The sequence below is a fragment of the Lagopus leucura genome, unplaced genomic scaffold (genome assembly GCF_019238085.1).
Source record: "Lagopus leucura isolate 7727_CA_CO unplaced genomic scaffold, USGS_WTPT01 Super-Scaffold_100033, whole genome shotgun sequence".
NCBI classification, from domain to species: Eukaryota; Metazoa; Chordata; class Aves; order Galliformes; family Phasianidae; genus Lagopus; species Lagopus leucura.
Window position 1 is genome coordinate 829,350 of NW_024962282.1, and position 20,249 is coordinate 849,598.

Here is a 20,249-nt window from a genome sequence, read left to right on the forward strand (position 1 = left end):
GTTTTCCTCATAGCAACCATTGGGCTTTGTCAGATGGTATTTTAATAACTAATACTGTTGAAGCAAACAGATTGTGACATAATACCTCTATGTGCTTTTTCTCTCAGATTGCTGTCTTGTGGGACAAAGCTCCTGCAACTCTGGACCTCGTTACATCCGAGTCATGCTTCAGGGATGGCCAGTAAGAAAGAAAATATGGGAAGAATAGTACTGCAGGTTATATATGATTCTGATTTGTCCTGACTGCATTTTTGTGAATAATATTTTGTGAATATTTTGTGGTAATAGATTGTTTTGGGGAAAGTGTAAATATTAAATCATATTTGTTAGCCAGCATAGAATGAATAGCAGTTACTAAACTTTAAGGACAAAGAATGGAAAGCTGCTGTAAACATATGCATTTACAATCACTCTGAAGTTGAAAAAAATTGGAAATGCCTTGGTCCTAGATATCTACTTATCAGTACTGACAGAGAATATCTTTTGAAACACAGTCCGTAGAGATGTGTGTGAAAGAGGAATTTCTTGGGACAAATGGTAGCAATTCCAGTTTCTTTACAGAATGCAAGTGCCTCTCATCCTCAATTCAGTGTTCAAATTTCCCTAAGAGAAGGTACCTTGTTAGGCATGGCTTCACAGTCCCAACATCTCATTAGAGGTGATGATTAGATTGAAACCACTTGGTGTGGGGTTTTTTGGATTAATCCCAACTCCAAGATTGGATTGTAAAACAATGCAGTTGTGATACAGTTAACGACAGTAGTTATGTAGAAGAAGTAAGATTGGGAATAAAAATCAGTAACCATGCCTGAAAACTATTACACACACAGAACTAAGGAGCTGAGATTCCCAAAAACCTGATGCTGCTGGAAGGGGAAGCTCTCTGCACTTTTCTTAGGAGGTTGTTGGGTTGGTTTTTTTTTTTAGGTTGATTTTCCCTCCCATGCTTTTGATATTGAATATAAAATTCCTCAAGCTGCAAAGACTACTGTGCATCATTCCATAGAAGCATTAGAAAAACCACTGAGAGAACGTCTCCTTGCCATTCTCTCGAGGGATAACACTATTGGGTACGTTCAGCTCTTTCTACTACTCTGACTGTCTGTTGTTTATGCTCGTTCCCACTTGGTATTTCTTCAGTTGTAAGAAGAGTTGGCAGTTTCAGTGGAGGCTGTTCATAGTCATGAAAACATTTCTAACAGGTTTTCCTAGTCATCCTGCACCAACCTAATGTTAACTGCCTGTTTGTTTTTTTTCTGACTTCACTAAAATCTATTCTTGCTTCGTGCAAATCACAGCTTTGAACAACTGTTTCCATGTTGTTTGAGATTTGCTTTGGCTCCTCTTTAGACTTTTATGGAGGAAGTACCCATTTTACAAGTCATGTAATTTAGTGTAAAATTGTATACGGTGACGCATTGGGGTTATGTGTGTGTTGTTCAACTTGCACTACAAACTGAAATTCTTTTGTTTGCAGGCTATCAAAAGAAGATAGAGAATTTTTGTGGGAGAGGAGACATTATTGTCATAGTCATACTAATAGCTTACCAAAAATACTGGCTAGTGCCCCACACTGGGACTGGGCAAGTCTTCCAGAAATATATTCATTACTTCAGCAGTGGCCTCCTTTATCACCTTTAGCTGCACTGGAACTACTTGATTCAAAGTAAGAAAACAGAGTAAAGTTTTGTTTGTATGTCACACAAGCACAATAAACTTAATGTGGATTTGTGGTGACTTTCCAGGTTTGCTGATCAGGAGGTGCGAAATACAGCTGTGAACTGGATAGAAACATTAAGCGACGATGAATTAACAGATTTCCTCCCTCAGTTTGTGCAGGTAAGATTTACCATTGACACCATAGTTGTAATCTTTTGCTCTTGAAAATGCAAAGGAGTCCCTGGCCACTAGTCGTGGAAGTGCAATTGCATAAGTCTATATAAAACCTCAACTAATGCACTGGGTGGAAAACAATGCAAGTAGATGGCTGCTCTGTGAGTGTCCCCTCAGTTTGTTATGGTTCTATCAGTGCCCTAGTCATAACATCTGTTTTCATCTGGAATTAAGTTTAGACCCAATTTATTTCATTTGCTTTACATTTAGGCATTGAAGTATGAAACCTACCTGGACAGTGCTCTTGTCAAATTTCTTTTGGCTCGGGCACTGGGAAATATTCGAATAGCACACTACCTTTACTGGTAAGATACTATCTGTTCCATTCTGTGTGTAATGTTTGTTGTAAGAGCAGTATTTTCAGAAAAAATACTCTGTCTTAATATGCAGGTTCATAATAATGCATGGTACACAAAATCGAAAGCAGAAAAAATACAAATCCTGTTGTTTTGTTGTTTTTTTTTTTTGTGAAGAAACAGTGCCCCTACAAAGTACAAATTCAACTTCTCTACCATATACTTGTATGTTTATAATACCTATTCATTAAACTAAATAACTGTTTTAGTACTGCATTGTTCACAGTATCTTCTATGTGAAAATTTAATTCAAGTCTTTTATTTCAGGCTTCTTAAGGATACATTATATGATCCAAAGTTTGGCGTAAGATATGAGCAAATTCTTGGAGCCTTTCTTTCAGTCTGTGGGAAAGGACTGAGAGAAGAGCTGGAGAAACAGACCAGGCTGGTGCTGCTTTTTGGAATGGTAGCAGAAAAAGTAAAGCAAACAAGTGTATCTGGTCGACAGGTATGTATATTAAATGTTAGTATTGTTACAGAAGATAAAACTGAGTTTACTCTCAAAGAAATTCACTCAATTACGTTTTTAGTCCAAATTTGATAAAATTATATATATAAAATATGTAGGAAGATCTGTGAGTCTCACTCTGACTTTTAGCAAGCTAATGGGTTAAGTAAGTCAATGTCTGTCAAATTTCTTGTCAACTGAAGCGTAAGATTGTGTGAGGTGATGGGATAGGAAGAAGAATGATTTCTGTGTATGCTAAGCTGGATTTGGATTTAAGGCTATTACTGCGGAGGAATGATCCAGCTATGTGAAAGAACAGAATATCTACTTACATGCTAATTACAAGCTAACATTTTGATAGAGTGGATCTGTTTTAGTTAAAAGAAAAAAAGTGTGGTATTAATATTGTACTGCTAAGTTTATACAGTAAGTTACTTATACAGTAAGTTTAATAGGTAAAGCAGTTGTAACATCTTTTGATTCCTTTGATGCTGAGAAGCTAAAATACGGGCTGTGATGTGTTTCAGGGTAACTTTGCCCAGAAGTTTCCCACAGTTGCTCCAGTTAGGAATTATCAGCTGAATTATTTTGTTTGTTTGCAGACTGCCTTACAAAGTGGAATGGAACGTGTGCAGTCATTCTTCTTGAAGAACAAATGCCGTTTGCCTCTCAATCCCAGTCTTGTGGCAAAAGAACTAAATATTAAGGTATAGGGTTTTTTTTGTCAAAGTTACACATAGGCAAAGCTTTTGCAAATAGCAAAATTAATTTACTTTCTTGAAAGGTCTTTACATTAGTTGGAGAGTTTTAATTAAAAAAAATTCTGATTGAAAGAGAGAGTAAAATTAAGAAAAATTATATAAATACTTATACCAAGGAAAGGTACTGTTAGTAAATAATTAACAAGTGATTATTTCTTTAGACTTTTTCTGCTTTGAGACCAGTAATTGTGGCTGTAGGAGAGGAATACTCAAAAGTGTATGAAAAGGTCTTGTTTCCAGTAGTAATCAAAAGAGAAAAGTGAATGACGCTGTAAAGATAAAACAATGAGTAAATACCATGAAATCAGTGAATGTGCCTGTTACTGCTTGTGCCAGGGAAGCAGACAGTAGCTTTATTTCATTATAAAAATCCAACCAATGATATTGTAGAAGCTGACAAAATTATTTTTTGCTGAACTCTGCAAAGTTTGACTGTTGCTTTGACCGTCTTGATTATATCATTGTGCATAACTGAGTACCTAAAGGCCCCTGAGCATGGGATTTAATCCAGTGTAAACACAGAGTTTCTTTTGCTTTCCTTATCTATTACACGTGTTTATAATTAAAATCATGAACATTGAAAACAGATAAATCAGAATATAGTGAAAGGCACAAATATCCAGTTCTTATAGTCTTAAGTTTTAAAAAGTTGCTGGTAAAATATTTATCCATGTTTTACTCATTCTTCTATTTAGTACAAAACATTACTGTGCTGAACTGTTGGCTTTTGTACAGGAATTGAACAAATACCAGCCAAAGGGCCCTTTGTTCAAAGGAAACACATTTGCCACAATTGCAATGTTTTTAGTCTGAATATGCACATTGTGTCATACGTGCTTGTTGTCAGAATGTCACCTTTCCTGAACTAGCTGTGCTAGTCCTTTTTGAGTGGTAACACTAAATCTTCTTGTAGGCGTGTTCCTTCTTCAGCTCCAATGCAGTGCCTCTGAAAATTGCACTGATAAATGCAGACCCTCTGGGAGAAGAGATTAATGTGATGTTTAAGGTAGGCCTTACACGTGTGTTGGAAAAATGTTAAATGGTAGTTGATACCAATCAAAGAATGATTAACTTCAGCATAGATCAGTAAGCTTAGATACTTTGTAAGCTTGTTCTTGTATATCTAAAACCATCTCATCAGTTCCACAATTAGAAAGAGATGTCTGCAAATGGCTAGTTTTTTCAGAAAGCAGCTCAATTTCATAACTGTACAACAGGAAACTTCCAGCCGAGTACTGGCATGATACCACATAAATGAATGTTTCAGAATGTTGCAAGTATCCACAAAATTTCCTCTTTGGGTGGGGAAAAAAACAATGTATCTTACACATGATGCATCTATCATAACTGCTTAATACTTCTTTAAAGCTGTGTGGGAGGACTGGTAGTGGTAGGAGTTACTGCTGCTCTCTTTTAAGGACAGGTATTCCAGGGAAAACTGTACTCTCACGTCTTCTCAGAGAGAAGCCATAAGCTTTAATTATAAAAAGGGATGAGAAGAGATGTAGCATTTTCATGAGATATCTTTAAACATTACAGTTTCAGAAGCTAACTAACATCTGAACAGGTTGTAAAATGTGAAAGTCAGCATACTGCATGTGACATCTTAGCTTGTAGTCTCTCTATCTACGTGCGTAGCTGTAAGGAAATAAGCAGGTAATGGATCCTGCACTTTAAATGTAAAGCAATTCAGATCTCCAGTTCAGTTCTGCTGAAAGCATATCATGTTTCTGTTTAACTTCTGTATTTCCATTAAGGTTGGAGAAGATCTGCGACAAGATATGTTGGCTTTACAGATGATTAAGATCATGGATAAGATCTGGCTGCAGGAGGGACTGGATCTACGAATGGTTATCTTCAAGTGTCTCTCGACTGGAAAAGATCGAGGTGCAACACCAGATGCAGTCTATAATTTTTGTGCTTGTCTTTCACACTGCCTAAATTTTTGTCATGCTCACAGAGGAAATTGCTACTCAGACGGGCTCTGGAAACACTGGAAGGCCAAAAGCCTTCTTTACAAGGAAATTCAGTATTCGAAAGTCTAGAAAGTTGATTTGTTTGGAATTTCCTCGTGGCAGAGTTGCTTTTAAATGTTTCTTCTCGAGTCCTGAGATTCTTATGCATTCTACCATAGATGAATAGTGGCACAAATATCACAATAAAAGTATAAGGTTTTTCCTGATATCCTTACTGCAACACAGGAATTCAGTGGTACAACAGCAGTTTTGATTATGCAAGTTTCTCATGGAGTAAGAAAAAATTCAAGTCAAAACTGAAATTCCAAGATATTTAGAATCTGTTGCAGTTGAGTCATGGAAATAGGGAGCATAGAAATGTGCAAAAAGAAGGAAAACTAAATGTAATCCCTTTCCCACACCCCTCACAGAATTACTGGCTTGTGCTACTTAGAATTCCTTTGGATTATGAGGTTTTTAAGTTAGAAACTTTAACATTACAGAACTCTGAGTATAAATACTGCTTCACGCCTTGGCTATGCTTAATGCAAGTTAAGTCCCTAATTCTCTATAGATAGCCAATAGGAAACAGGATCTTTAAAGAGGGTCAGCAGAAGTTTATCTCTTCAGTCAGAACAGCGTGATGAAAACTCCCAAATATATATGAAGGAGTTGAAAATTCAGGTTGGTGAAACTATACCAAAAGCTTCAACTTATGGAAAGCTTTTGCTTCTTAAAGAAGCAGATGGCATTTCTTCATACTTGGAGTGATGACTTGACTGCATAGCATGTTCCATTTTTTGTTGGTTCTACTATTAGTAGACCCTAAAGTACTTGAAGGATTAAAGTAAAAAGTAGAAATAGACATAAATTGCAGGTTTTCTTATAGTAGCTCTTGCCAAGATAGAATTCAAGCTGTTTTAACAAAATGTTTTATGTTTATGATGTAGCTCTACAAATATTTCTAGTAAATGATGTCTCCAAAATGAGGCCACATGTAAATCCCACTTTGCCTTTAAGAGGGCAGGCTGGTCTATTTCAATGCTCACTGACCATGAAAAGTTAGTAGGCTGCTAGGCAGTGTCTTTGAGAAATGACACTATCCAAATATTTTCCAGTTATTGGTTATAGAGCAATACTAGTTTATGTACTGGAGAGTAATTAGGCATTGATGCTTTGAGTAGAAGTATAATATATGTGTATTTTATCAACCATAACTAATTGCAATAAAGTAAACCTAAATTGAATCTCTGTGCGCCTCATGGCAAAGCATTATTGTGTAGTCTGCAGAAATGCTTACTAGATTAATAGCACTTCTTACATCTAGCTGGATTTTGGAATAAGCTAATCTTAAATTATGGAATCGATCACTGCTGCTAAACTTTATACCAAACAGTGAGAATGCAATATAACTTACGGAGATGATATTTTGTTGTATTTTATGTAAAGGTATGGTAGAACTTGTTCCTGCTTCGGAGACACTTAGGAAAATTCAAGTGGAATATGGAGTGACAGGTTCTTTTAAAGACAAACCTCTGGCAGAATGGTTGCGGAAGTATAATCCTACGGAGGAGGAATACGAAAAGGTAACTTTTTTTTCTTTTTTTCTTTTTTTGAAGGCATTTTGAAATGAGATAAATAAGGATTGCTCTTGGGAGAGCAGGTTTTCTTCCTCATCTTACATTGAAGTTGTTTTTTTTTCTTAATCTTTAGGAAGCTTAACTTTTTTCCTATTCTTCAGGTAGAGTTAATGAAATTCCTTATGAGATCTGCTCCAAAAGTATTGCCTTCTGCTGTATTATGTTGGCTCAGAGGCAGATGTTGGTGATATGGCAGTAGAGGCTGAACCTTCCTGCCAATATTCCATTACATCTTGTTGAAGATAGGAAGGAATGATAGCTGCTCTTCATTGTGGTTTAGGAGCAGTGGTCTCTTGGGACATAGGATACCAAGAATAAAATGCTTCCTACTCTTTACGGTGCTATTAATATGCACTAGAGAATAAATCTCATGTACCCTTCCCTTCCCACACACTACTTACACTTTGTCATTTGCCTTCAAATCCTCCTTTATCTTGCATTTATTTAAAAGAAAAACGAAGCACACACGTTTTTTTCCTGGAGATTACGAATTTCTAAAGATTGTTGCAATGCTACCCAGAGAACACTGTGCAGAAAAAGGTAAATCTTAGGATTCGTTTTATCTGGCTTGAATTTTTACCCCTGTTGAATGTATGAATGCTGTTTCTTCATGGATGTTTATTCTCAATTCGCTTTCTTTTTTTTTTTTTTTCTTTCCTTCCCAGGCTTCAGAGAACTTCATTTATTCTTGTGCAGGATGCTGTGTCGCTACCTACGTGCTGGGAATTTGTGACCGCCACAATGATAACATAATGCTCCGAAACACAGGGCATATGTTTCACATTGACTTTGGGAAGTTTTTGGGTCACGCGCAAATGTTTGGTAGCTTTAAAAGGTATTTTCCATTGCTAAGCAGAGAATGAAGTGTGTTTAAGCATTAGCGTTTAAATTCCTGTTACATGCTGTCAGACATCTTGTGTTTGTGTGTTACGGCTTCTAGAAATGGGGGATGAAAGGCATTGTAATTTAAACCTGCCCTCCAAGTGTTGCTCCAGGAGATTCTGAAGTAGGTCCGTGTGAATGTGCAGGAAACCCAGCTGAACCCAACCTAGAAAAGTAAAGTGGTATTAATGGGTTGTTTGATATCAGTACCTGGGGATGGGAATGGGAGTGGAGGGAAAAACGTGACAAAGTGAATAGAGCTTATAAGTCACCTATGAATTATGTGCTTTTTGAACAGGGATCGGGCTCCTTTTGTGCTGACATCAGATATGGCTTATGTCATTAATGGTGGTGAAAAACCCACCATTCGCTTTCAGTTGTTTGTGGATCTCTGTTGTCAAGCTTACAATTTGATAAGGAAACATGCAAACCTCTTCCTTAACCTGCTTTCCCTGGTAAGCATTTTTATTAAAGTTAGTTGAAACTCGATTTGTAATGCTGGCTTGTTATTAAATCCTAAGTTCTTTATGCTGCAGGAACTCCAGATGTATTCCTTTAAAAGCAGAAATACCAGATGCATATTTTTAGGAAGGTTGTATGTGATGATTTTTTTAGGCTTTTTCTCTTTCTCCTTTTCCCTTTCCCTTTCCTTTCCACTACCTCCTGAGAGTTTAAAATTAAGAAGATACTATAAATTACTCTGTAAAGGGGACATGATTTAGTGTAGGGTTAGGGTAATACGGTCAGGTTGCAGTTGGACTTGATGATCTTTAAGGTCTTTTCCAACCTGAGCAATTCTGTGATTCTGTGAAAGCTTTGTTAGCTGCTTTTAACTCAGCAGAAATACACAAGGGAATAGCTGCTGACTGAAAGTAATTGTTGACTACCTCTGTTAGCATTAAACAGTTTATCGCAAATGGCTTCAAATGACTTTGAGGATCTAAGACTTTAATTATTTCAATGTAAAATCACATTTTATTTGTTAAAACTGCAAATTAATTTTCGGGCAGATGCTTTCTTCTGGGTTACCAGAACTAAGTGGGGTGCAGGACTTGAAGTACGTCCAGGATGCTCTCCAGCCTCAAACAACAGATGCAGAAGCTACCATTTTCTTTACAAGGTACTGGCTGTGAGGGAACGAAAATATCCACCAGCATCATCCTTTTAGTGGGAGCTCTCTGCTTCGGATGAATGTGCTAAAGATGTTGCAAAGTTGGCTGTAGAAGTTGAGTTAGGTTATGCAACCAAAGCATACCCATCACATAACCAGTGAACTGCAAAGATAAGATCCGTTTCATGTATGATTACTACCTGTGCTAAAATATTTTGCCTGTAAGAATTATCTTGTGCAAACGGATTGCTTGAAATAGAGTAATTCTGTACTGCTGTTTGAGAGTTGCATTTTGAATGCATCCCAGATTGCTTAATAGAGGTGTATGTGTTGATATCCTTGAAATGCACACAGCATAAAGAAGCTTTCCCAAAAGAGCTTTTGCTCACTGGGGAGGGAGGGATGACACTTCCAATAACAGCAAATCAGTGTGTGCATGTAGTGTAAGTGACTTGTTGCTGTGTGTTACAGAATGTACTATTCTGTCCCACTTTAAATGGGCCTGGAGTGGAGTAATGAGGAGGATTTTGTGTGTTCTAGAATTTGAAGTTACTTTTTCTACTCTAGGTTGATTGAATCCAGTCTGGGAAGTGTTGCCACAAAGTTTAACTTCTTTATTCATAATTTGGCTCAGCTGCGTTTCTCAGGACTGCCTTCTAATGATGAACCCATCCTCTCATTTTCTGCTAAAACATATTCTCTTAAACAAGATGGCCGCATCAAACAAGTGTCTGTATTTACATATCAGAAGAGATATAATCCAGATAAGCATTATGTAAGTATGTGGAATCTGTTTCCACTCTGTGCAACTATACTTTGTCCCATTTGTTTTTTTTTTTTCCTGTTGCTGTTTGTTGTTTTGGACTGGTCAGCCCAAGCTAAATTTTCCTCAAGTTGCCTTAAAAAGTGAGCTAACGTATATCTATTTCCAAGTTGTATTTCCTGCAAATGACTTAAACTGGGAGACACCACTTAGGTAAGGTAAAGCAGAACTGAAGAAAAGCTTTGTATTGAATCACTGCATTAGATGAATGTATTTGAGTATTCCAGTTCTAAGCCAGAGCAGTGTTTGATCTTCCAGGAAGCTGCTGAGGTAATGTAACGTCCTTCTGTTTAGTTGCACATTTGATTAAAATACACATTTGACTCATTTATTAGTTCTGAACTTAACTGAATTTAATTTTCCGTGCAATTTCTCAGTTTTCATTTTTCCTTTCTTAATGACATGAATAACTGAGTCCTGGAGATGTATCTCAAGCATTTGAAAAATTTCCTTTTATATATTGCAGTGTACCAACGTTTGCTTAGCAAATTGTTGCTTTAAGAGTCTGGACTGTAAATTTTCACAGTAGTTCCTGCTGTGTCTAGATGTATTACAATTCTGTACACCTGATGCAGAGTATGAACTTACAATGAGGTATAAAATGGAGAATGCAGACAGCTCAGCCTTAGCTACTTTTATCTCACTGTCAGATGTAGATCTACTTTATGGGAAAATCACCTAATGTTACTTTGCAGTAACGTTTCAGTAGGGCGATTTATAATTCAAACTTCAATGTAAAATGCAAACATTGGGAAATTTATGTGGGAGAAAGATTACTGTAGTAAGAGAAAGTTGACTGTTAGAAAAGAACAGTATTGAAGTCAATTCTATAACATTGCTACTACTTTCTGTCTTTTTAATGTGCATTTTTGGCAGATATATGTGGTGAGAGTTTTGAGAGAAGGACAAACTGAGCCAACTTTTGTTTTCCGAACATTTGATGAGTTCCAGGAGCTCCACAACAAACTTGGCATTCTTTTTCCACTTTGGAAGTTACCAGGGTATGTGTCTCACTCACTCCTCACTATTATAAAGAATGATCCTAGTTAGGGTAGAGTTGAAGATAGCTGAGACAAAACTGCTGAGCAGTGAACTTGACCTCAAAGGTGGCAGTTAAGGGAGAAAAATATGATCTTTAAGTTTGAAGGAGGAGAACTAGAGGAGCTACTCTGTCTTCAAATTGTGATTTATCATTTGTAACAATTACCCATAAAAGTTTCCTTGCCTTTCTCTAACATCATTATATGTTAGGATGCCTGTGTCTCCATTTATGATTGATGTCATAAATAGATGTCAGCACTTCAGGATGGAAATTAGAATGAAATTAACTGTTCTACAGAAAAACTAACTAAAAAGATCATCTTGTTCTTCTCTTACAGCTTTCCTAATAAGATGGTTCTGGGAAGAACACACATAAAAGACGTAGCTGCTAAAAGAAAAGTGGAGCTGAACAGCTACATACAGAGTCTGATGAACAGTTCTCCAGAGGTGGCAGAAGTGAGTTTAAGTAACTTAAATCCAAGGGAGGCTTTTGGTTTCTTTGCTCTCATTAACATTTCATCTAATATGTAAAATTTCTTCCAAATTTAGTGTGATCTTGTCTATACATTTTTCCATCCATTGCTTCGTGATGACAAAGTGGAAGGAATAGACGGAATAGCCAGGTCTACAGGTAAGTCGTGTCTGTGGGGCAGGAGTGGAGTATTTCTAAACTGGGTGACTATAGTATGGCACTTTTAAAATGCAATTTCTAAAGAGTCTTTGGAAATTAACTGGAAGTTTTCCTCTTTGAGAAGCGTGTGCATCTTCCTTTCCAAATATGGTTGCATACAATTCCGAGGAAGTAAAAAACATGCCAAGAATTACAACAATATATGTGATCACTGGGCTTGCTTATGGCTTAAGTAAATTATTGAAGTTTTGGCTTTGATTTTTCCAACAGTCTCAACAAGCGAATCCAAAAATTGTTAAAACCTACGGCCTTGCCATCTTATTGGGGAATTAAAAATGTAAATCAGAAACTGAACTTAGTCTAAACCTTGCATTTTTTTTTAAGCTGTATATAATTCATCAGAGCAGTACTGATGAAACGTACAAGTATTCACAGAGGAAATAATTGTGTATTTTTTCAGATGCAAGTCCATCAAGTCCTACCTCAGGCAAAGTGGGTGGAGAAGTGAAGCTATCCATATCATACAGAAATAGTACTCTGTTTATCATGGTGATGCACATCAAAGATCTGGTAAGTAAGAGAGGAGAGAAGCTCACTGCCAAAAACTGTTTTATCAATTGCCTTCTTCACTGACAATCTATGTAGGAATGATGGGACATACCTCTCTTCCTCCAAACTCTCCCACTGCAAACTTACCACAGCTGCTGGTTTTGATCTGCTTGATGGTTAAGACCAGCAATTTGAAACTAGTCATGTAGGCATGCCATAACTAGTTTTCCAACTCATCTTCTAACAAGTCTTGGTTTTGGATTCCAGGTTACAGAAGATGGTGCAGATCCAAATCCCTATGTAAAAACATACTTATTGCCAGACACGCACAAAACATCCAAACGCAAAACCAAAATCTCCCGGAAGACAAGAAATCCAACTTTCAATGAAATGGCAAGTTAAATTTTTTGTAGTGACTCTGTATAGTTTGCTGTCATCTTTTGTTCTAAGCAGCAATAAGCAGAAATCTCGTCTAAAAACACTCTGCAAATATATATATAAATTTAAAATGAACTTGTTTCAAAAACTTTGTGCCCTGTTAAAAAAATAAAATAAAATGGGAGTATGTAAATGTGTTGTTACAAATAAGCAGAAAATTCTTAGACTGACTTTGAGGAGTGATGGTGAGAAGTGAAGGAGTCTTAAAACTAAAGATTCTTCCCTCAATTCATTGATTCAGAATGTGGAAAAGAATAAATTCAGAACATTCCTACTGCAGGTAAACAGTACTTCCATCTAAAAACATTGGTTCTTTTCAACTGTTAAGAGCACGTAATAAAATATGCATGTGCTTTCCAGCCCAGCCTCAGAAAAGCTGGCGTATGAATGGTCATGATGTGCAATTCAGACATCAGTGATGAGGCAGACAGAAAAAGGAACCATCTGTATCACGTCATTTGAATAACCAAAATTCCTGACTTCTTACCTTCCAGCTCGTGTACAGTGGATATAGCGTGGAAACTCTGAAACAGAGAGAACTTCAGTTGAGTGTGCTCAGTGCGGAATCCCTACGTGAGAACTTCTTCCTGGGTGGGATTACACTCTCTCTGAAGGACTTCAACTTGAGCAAGGAGACTGTTAATTGGTATCGACTAACTGCTGTACCCTATCTATGAACTCATTGCTACACCTGAGTAAGAATGGAACAGTTGCATTCACTTGTGCTTTGTGCATCTTCTGACTTGAAAATAACTTGTGCATCTTAAAAATAAGAGACTCTGCATTTGAACAGATAAATTGGACCAACCTTCGTGTAGCCTAATTTTGGAGGATTTCTAGAAAAAATTGCTGGATTATTCTTATGCAATGTTATCAAAGCATTATTTTGAACCTTTCTTAAGAGCTGCAGGTAAAGGAAGGGGATTTTAAACCATCCGTGACAATATGATGAACAGTTTGACTATACTGGTTGCTTAAACCATAACTTAATCATTAGGCCTGTGGATATAACACATTTTTGCTTTATCATTTCTTTGTTTTATGTCATCCATGGCGTGATGCTGGAGGATATTAAAGAAACTACATATTTTTAGGACTACTCTCATGCTAGTATCTAGATACTAGATATCACAGAGGCTGTGATGGGTAAAAGTTTTGGTGGCTTCATACATGCCTGTAGAAATGAAGGTTGAAGGGCTGGAAAAAATCCTTAGCGTTGCATTTACTCCCAGATGAGTGCATCTCTATGATTTCTTGGAGTGAGTGCCAATAATGGAATTTGTAAATAATGGTGCCTTAATTCGAATGCTTCTCTTTACCTCACTTCTGGTATTTAAATATGTATGTATACGTGTTAACTTTCTGCTCCTCAAAGAAGGAAAACGTTCTCATGTTTGATAACCTGCAGGTCCTACTGGGAGGCTTCTTCTGAGATGTGTGCATTACAAATGACATTGCAACTTATGATAAATATTTGTAACCCCTCTTCTATCCATGATCTCCAAAAGGTGAACTAAGACTGGCTAAATGTGATGCCATAAGAAATGCACCCAGCTTTTCAGTGTTTTGAAACACTCAAATTTCTAGAATGACAGTAGTGCAGTGGATTGAATGTAGAATTGATTCAGACAGTAAATTAAAGTGGCACTTACCCCTAATTTACTTACCCGTACTTCCAGGATAAAAGTGGCCACTAGGCAAAAAGCACAACTGCTGGATGAACTGCAGACCGGCTGCATTAACAGAACTTTTTGAGAGACAAATTCCATCGCACTTTTCTTTCTTCTTTAGTTGACAGCATCACTGATTCTCAATTCTAGTTCCACTTTAAAAACAAAACAAACTCCATTCCAAGCAGCACTGAAATATACTGTGATAGTGGGGTACAGATATCATCTCCTGTTAATACCCTGGGTTACTTAAATAGGTTGCTTCTGCACTGCAGGTATGGAATCCTTGTTCACCTTTACTCAGTGTGGAGTGGTCATATTTTGTCTAGACAAAGCAACAGAGTTAAGCTGCACACTTCAGTAGTAAATATTGATGCATAATTTGAGAAAGGGTCAGAGATCATCAGCACAGGTTGTGATGAGAATGGATTTTTAATGCAGAACATGCGGTGGCGAATGAAGACATAACATGGGAAAGTCTTCTGTCTGCCCAACGCTAAAAAGCTTTTTCAGAGCCTGGTTTTCCTTCCCCCACTACTGACCAATCTCCCTTCACCACAGAAGCGAGAAGTAAACTTGAATCTCCTGGTGCCTACAACGCTCGTGGTCCAACCTCTTAGCAGTTACTGCAATTAAAAAGCTGAGAGCGTCGTGAATGTTAGAAGCTGGGTCGCTGCAGCTGGGCACTAACAAGTCCCAAACCCCGGCTGTAACGAGCACCTTCTGCGTATCTGTCACTTAGAGCCTGTCCGTAACGTTCCGTGTGCCTAACTCGGTATTTCCTGCTCGCCCCGTGCTTTTGAGACTTACTCCATTCCATCGTTAGAATCACCGGTCACTTAGCCACAGGAAGGTAGTCTACTGTTTTTGTGAAACGTTCCGTTGTGAAATAAGAGGAAAGCAATACGTACTGCCTTTTTTGCAGTTTGCTATGAAAGCACAGTGTCTTACAGCACAGAACACAAATAAACCCGAATCATTTAAAACCACGCTGCGCTTCTTACGGTTCGTCTGGGCTCCGGGGAAAAAAACTACTACTGTCTCGCCGCCCCTGATTGGCTGGCGTGTAGAGAGCTGTCTCGCCGCCCCTGAGTGGCTGGCGTGCGGACGGGGGGCGGGGCTGGAGGCGTCTACGTCCTTTCCGGCGGAAGAAAGGCCTCTCCCTCGCGCTGTCCCTTCTTTTCCACTGCCGCCATCATGGGTCGCATGCACGCTCCTGGGTGAGCGGCGGGGGAACCCGGCGGGGGATTGCCGGGGTGCCGGGGGACGGGACGGGCTGAGGAGGAGGAACGGGGAGGCTGCCGGGCAGGGCGGTGCGGCGCACGGGAGCGGAGCGGGACGGTAGAGGGGAACGTGGCGGGAAGGGGGGGGGGGGGGGGGTGCTGGCGCTGAGGCGCCTGGGCTCCGCGATGGCGCTGCATGGGGAGCACCGGGCTCCTGTCGGCGGCACGGCAGCCCGCGGGCTTCGTAGCGGGCGGCCTGGGAGCTGGGGCAGCGCAGCCGGGCCCGCCTCGCTCAGAGCGCCTCCTTTTTCCCCACAGGAAGGGCCTGTCCCAGTCCGCGCTGCCCTACCGCCGCAGCGTGCCCACGGTGAGTAGCTGCCCCGGAACGCGCTGTTAGGCTGCAGGGTGACAGAATGTTGTACCTGCGGCCTTCAAGGTACTCCAGAAACGTGGATCGTTTGCTGACCTGCTGATTCTTAGGGCAAAAAAAAAAAGATTCTGCTGTGCAGCTCAAATGTTTGAGGTGCTGCTGGTTTATTTTTAGCGTGTGTGCTGACGGTAATCGGGTGGTCGGGGCTCTAACTTCAAGTAATCTCAGCGTGCCATTGGTTTGTTCAGGGTCCTGTTAACTTACACTTAATATTTCCGGTGAACTAAGCCGGTAGCTGCTTCATTTAGCTTGATTTGATTGGCTTGGAGGATGTGCGTGAAAAAAGAGTAGTTTGTGATGAGCATGCATGGGGCTGTGCGTGCTGAACAGGGGATTAAAACGGGAAGATGGAATCAAGGCTCGAACATGAAACAAACGTAACGTAGAGCCACTCGAAGCACTAATTATGTTTTCATCGTCTCAGTGATTAGGATGCTCAAATGTTATACTTGTTTTGAGCATGTTTTGCATTTGTCTGTAGGTGTAGCAGTTCTGAATTACAATCTACGCAGCGTTTCCAAATGTGTGCTTTAGTGTGTGTTTCTATTTCATGATTTGATGGTATTAAAAGGGAGGTAAGAGGTGGGAAAACTCTGGAGCTTTTGTAGCTTGTACAGAGAGCTGGACTTACTGAGCTTGTTGGTGTTGTTTAGCCCATAAAAAGCACAGAAACGATGGTTCCAGCAACAGTTTAAAGTGCAATAGGACAGCAAAAGCACAGTGCTATCAGAATAAAGATCAACTTTTGTATTTAAAATTACTTTGTCTACTTGAGGTCAGATTTTTGCAAGATTTTTTGTAATTGGTTAACAGGCCAGATGGCTCTCAGCTTTGGGTTTCTGACCAAGGCCATAGTGATTTTTCTCTCTAAATTTACATTCATTTGCCAAGTCTGACAATTAAAATAAAGTAGTGGTAGAGCAGCTGTTTGGAGGCTGTGTGCATTCAATTAAATAGGGTCTTTTTTCCCTCACCTCTGCCTGCCCCCACTGTTTTCACATGGATGATGGGTTTGGTTTGTAGGACTTCAGTATGTTTCTGTATCAGTAGAAGCATGGTTTCTCAGTTGTTTTCTTAAGCAGTACAGAACAGCTGTTTGTATCGTGTATGGAAGGCTTTCATAGGGAGGCTGAGCTTCTCTATTAAGCACTGTACATTTGTTCTATTTTTCTTTAGTGGCTGAAACTTACTTCTGATGATGTAAAGGAACAGATCTACAAGCTTGCTAAGAAAGGCCTGACTCCCTCACAAATAGGTAAGGTTTATAAATAACTCCTAAATGGAAGTGAAATACCTTTTTCTGACTGTGATAATGTAATTGTTCACTCAACCTGTGCTAAATAACATATCAGAGAAATACAGACTTTGTGCTGTACCTATGCATTCTGCAAGTAGCAGCAAGCCCATGTTAAGGAGATGCTGTATCTGCCTGGTAGAACATTGCTCAGTGCTGGGGCTCCCTCTAAAGCTCTGCTTACAGGTGCTGCAGCTTTGATCATGAGTTCTGTGGTGCAATTATGTGCTATGTGAATTATTGTATGGTTTTTTTTTAATGATAGTTTTGAGAGTATTAATGATGTCTATGATGTAATAATTGTTTGGGCTATTTTTTATTTTATTAAAGAATGTTTAGGAACGACAAATTATTGTATTAAGAGCTGGTAAGCATGCATGCTTACTGGCTTTCAGGGATTTAACTCCTCAGTAATGCATGAAATCTTTGTTACCCATAGAGGAAAGAATGATTGAGTACTTGGCTTGATTAAATCCTGCTGCAAACTTCCAAACAGTACTGAAGCACTTACTATGCTGTCTTGATATATTGGTGTGTGGGTCTGTTGTCTATTGCCTGCTTTTTGCTTCTGCTAGGTGAATTTTTCTTACTTATCACCTGCTGCTATTAACAGTTTCTACTGGAAAAAGTTTAACCAATATTCAGAGAGAACTTTTGTTGGATACGGTAGCAAGATGTGTTTATGTAAGGTGTGATGAAGGTGTGAATGTTTGTTTCAGGTGTCATCCTGAGGGATTCCCATGGTGTTGCCCAGGTTCGCTTTGTAACAGGCAACAAAATTTTGAGAATCCTTAAATCAAAGGGACTGGCCCCAGATCTGCCAGAGGATCTTTATCACTTGATCAAGAAAGCTGTTGCTGTTCGCAAACATCTTGAGAGGAACAGGAAGGTGAGTGCTGATCTGAAGTGGAAGCTTCACTTTGGTTTCACAAACAATACAGGAGCTTCTTTATAACTGTTTACATGAAATGCTGAAACTTACTGCAACTGATCCTAGGCATCTGGGGAGCACTCCTCCACCGCCCATAGATGTATTTTATCTGCCTTGGTTGAGATCACTTTCAGCTTAAATTTTTTGTAATCTTTTTTTGTAATAGAGGAATTTATGCTGGTCTGTTTTGTAGCTGGGGAAAACAGCAATGTGAGAAGCCACTCCTGACAAACCCAAAAGTTAATTGTACTACCTGTCCATTGCCTCCTCTGAGTGAATTTAATAGTTTGGGGAGGTCTTTTAATGAAGGACTTTGTAGTCCTTGTGTGAAGGAGATGAAAAGCATTGCTTAAGCCAGGTATTTCTTGTCCTGCTCTGAAGGTCCCAATCTCATCGCAGTTTGGCGGTGGGGATGTGGGTTTTGTAGCAGTAGTGTTGGATATTTGACTTCACCAATGCTTAGGTGAGATGTGTGTCATCTAGAAACAAAAGCAGTGACTGTGCTACAACTTTCTTTTAAAGGATAAAGATGCCAAATTCCGTTTGATTCTGATTGAAAGCAGAATCCATAGGCTGGCTCGCTACTACAAAACCAAGAGAGTGCTGCCACCCAACTGGAAGTAGTAAGTCTTCTGTTTTATGTTGCTGTTTCATTGAGGTCTTGTAGGGCTGGCAAATGCTGTGCCTGGCCTTGTTGGCAAGAGCATCGGGAGCACATTATGATCAGATGTTCACCTAAGGCAGCAAAGAACAGTTATTCTCATAAATATGAACTGGTAAATCTGTTGAACTTACAGCTGTGTAAAAAATGCGTTGAGAAATGTTGAAATGTCCAACATGTTGAAAATACTTGAAAAAGCAGTCATTGGTAGCTGTCCCTTCTTTAGGAAAAACCAGCCAGCATTGGAGAAAGCTCCAGTTGGAGTGTAGGCAAGCTTCTCTTTCTGAAAAGGCTCAAGTGCAGCTAGCCAGGTTTTTAAAAATAGAGTTTAGTTCTGTTATCATATTTCTGTTCTAAAAGAAAGAATTAAATCTTCCTTTGTCCCATACAGAATTGTATAGAGGTTGTGAATAAGCTCAGGGCTGATGGTGCTTAGAACTGAAGTGGTGTTTCTGGGAATTAGTTTGTAAAAGCCACCCCTGCAATTAATGTTTCTCTCTTTTTCTCTCTGTTTTTTAGTGAATCATCGACAGCTTCTGCCCTGGTCGCATAAGAGCTGACTATGACTTACTGAAAAAGAATAAATTTTGATTAACTTTGTGTTGTCTCTAAGTGGTTGGTGTCTTACAAACATTTGCCCTTTTCAGGAAGCTGCCTGTGAATGGGCAGCTCTCAGACTGGAGCACGAGTGTGGCAGCATCTTCCATATTGCTGTCCTGCTGTTGCAGATCTGAACAGTGACTCTCGCTGTTCATTTGTGTGGTTTGTCTGCTTAAGCTTGATTTTTAAGCACATAGCCTCAGTTTAGAAAAGTGATGTAATCATTCCTTGTGTTTATTTAGCTAATATGGGGCCATGCTTGTGTATGTCCTGCAGGAAGAACTGAGCAAGAAAACAAGGACAGGAGGGAGAATTGGAAGCTTAGAAAAGGTGGTGAGGAAATAATTTGGCAAGAGAAGAGGGGGAGGGAGGGGAACCAGAACTGAAGAGGTGTATGGATCACTGCAGGTTAGTGTGGATCCATTCCTTTTGGGGAGGACCTATGCAGACCATTTCAGGCTCAGTTGCACTTCTCATAACCGAGAGCATGGTCTGAGTAGCTGTTGCTGTCACTTGTAAGTAATTTTAGGGATCATCTCTGAGGTTTGAGTAAGCAGAACAATTTAGTGTTCCTCAGCTGTTAAGTCTTCACTGAGGTAGGTCACCTAAACCCAAAGGGCTGTTGTGCAGTCACCATTACTGAAGTTGTGCCTCCAAATTCTAAATAGCTGTGACCAAGAGAGTCATCTTTCTGCTGAAACGTAGAAGGTGGGCTGACAGCTTTTGCCTCTCCTAGGATGAAGCTGTAAGTGGAGGTTTTAATAAACTGTTGTAGTTGTTGCTTCTAAATCTTTGCCATATTAAAAAGCATTTAAGTAAATATAAATCAGACTAAATGAGACCTACATTTTTGTAAGGTGTAGCAGCTACTTGCTAAATCGTAACGATTAAGCTGGTACTTTCTGGATCCAA

The 20,249-nt window shown here is 39.2% G+C and overlaps 2 protein-coding genes across 2 annotated transcripts in view; both read left to right on the forward strand.

Annotated features, from left to right (window-relative positions):
* PIK3C2A (phosphatidylinositol-4-phosphate 3-kinase catalytic subunit type 2 alpha) overlaps window positions 1-13,988 on the forward strand; it is a 47,406-nt gene extending 33,418 nt beyond the window's left edge. Inside the window, exons 14-33 of the mRNA XM_042881899.1 lie at window positions 108-216; window positions 928-1,070; window positions 1,478-1,666; window positions 1,746-1,839; window positions 2,104-2,198; window positions 2,517-2,697; window positions 3,300-3,404; window positions 4,372-4,464; window positions 5,216-5,345; window positions 6,863-6,999; window positions 7,719-7,888; window positions 8,234-8,390; window positions 8,946-9,055; window positions 9,614-9,821; window positions 10,746-10,870; window positions 11,249-11,366; window positions 11,460-11,541; window positions 12,002-12,111; window positions 12,358-12,483; window positions 13,023-13,988. Coding sequence (XP_042737833.1) covers window positions 108-216; window positions 928-1,070; window positions 1,478-1,666; window positions 1,746-1,839; window positions 2,104-2,198; window positions 2,517-2,697; window positions 3,300-3,404; window positions 4,372-4,464; window positions 5,216-5,345; window positions 6,863-6,999; window positions 7,719-7,888; window positions 8,234-8,390; window positions 8,946-9,055; window positions 9,614-9,821; window positions 10,746-10,870; window positions 11,249-11,366; window positions 11,460-11,541; window positions 12,002-12,111; window positions 12,358-12,483; window positions 13,023-13,205 — 2,665 coding nt within the window. The 3' untranslated portion in view covers window positions 13,206-13,988. The remainder of the gene's footprint in view (window positions 1-107; window positions 217-927; window positions 1,071-1,477; window positions 1,667-1,745; window positions 1,840-2,103; window positions 2,199-2,516; window positions 2,698-3,299; window positions 3,405-4,371; window positions 4,465-5,215; window positions 5,346-6,862; window positions 7,000-7,718; window positions 7,889-8,233; window positions 8,391-8,945; window positions 9,056-9,613; window positions 9,822-10,745; window positions 10,871-11,248; window positions 11,367-11,459; window positions 11,542-12,001; window positions 12,112-12,357; window positions 12,484-13,022) is intronic.
* A 1,343-nt stretch (window positions 13,989-15,331) lies between these two features.
* Window positions 15,332-19,337, forward strand: RPS13 (ribosomal protein S13). The gene is made up of 6 exons (XM_042882045.1): window positions 15,332-15,418; window positions 15,740-15,788; window positions 17,028-17,106; window positions 17,865-18,034; window positions 18,599-18,699; window positions 19,257-19,337. The coding sequence occupies exons 1-6, from the start codon at window positions 15,396-15,398 to the stop codon at window positions 19,288-19,290; spliced, it is 456 nt and encodes a 151-aa protein (XP_042737979.1). The 5' UTR covers window positions 15,332-15,395; the 3' UTR covers window positions 19,291-19,337.
* Window positions 19,338-20,249: the final 912 nt, after the last annotated feature.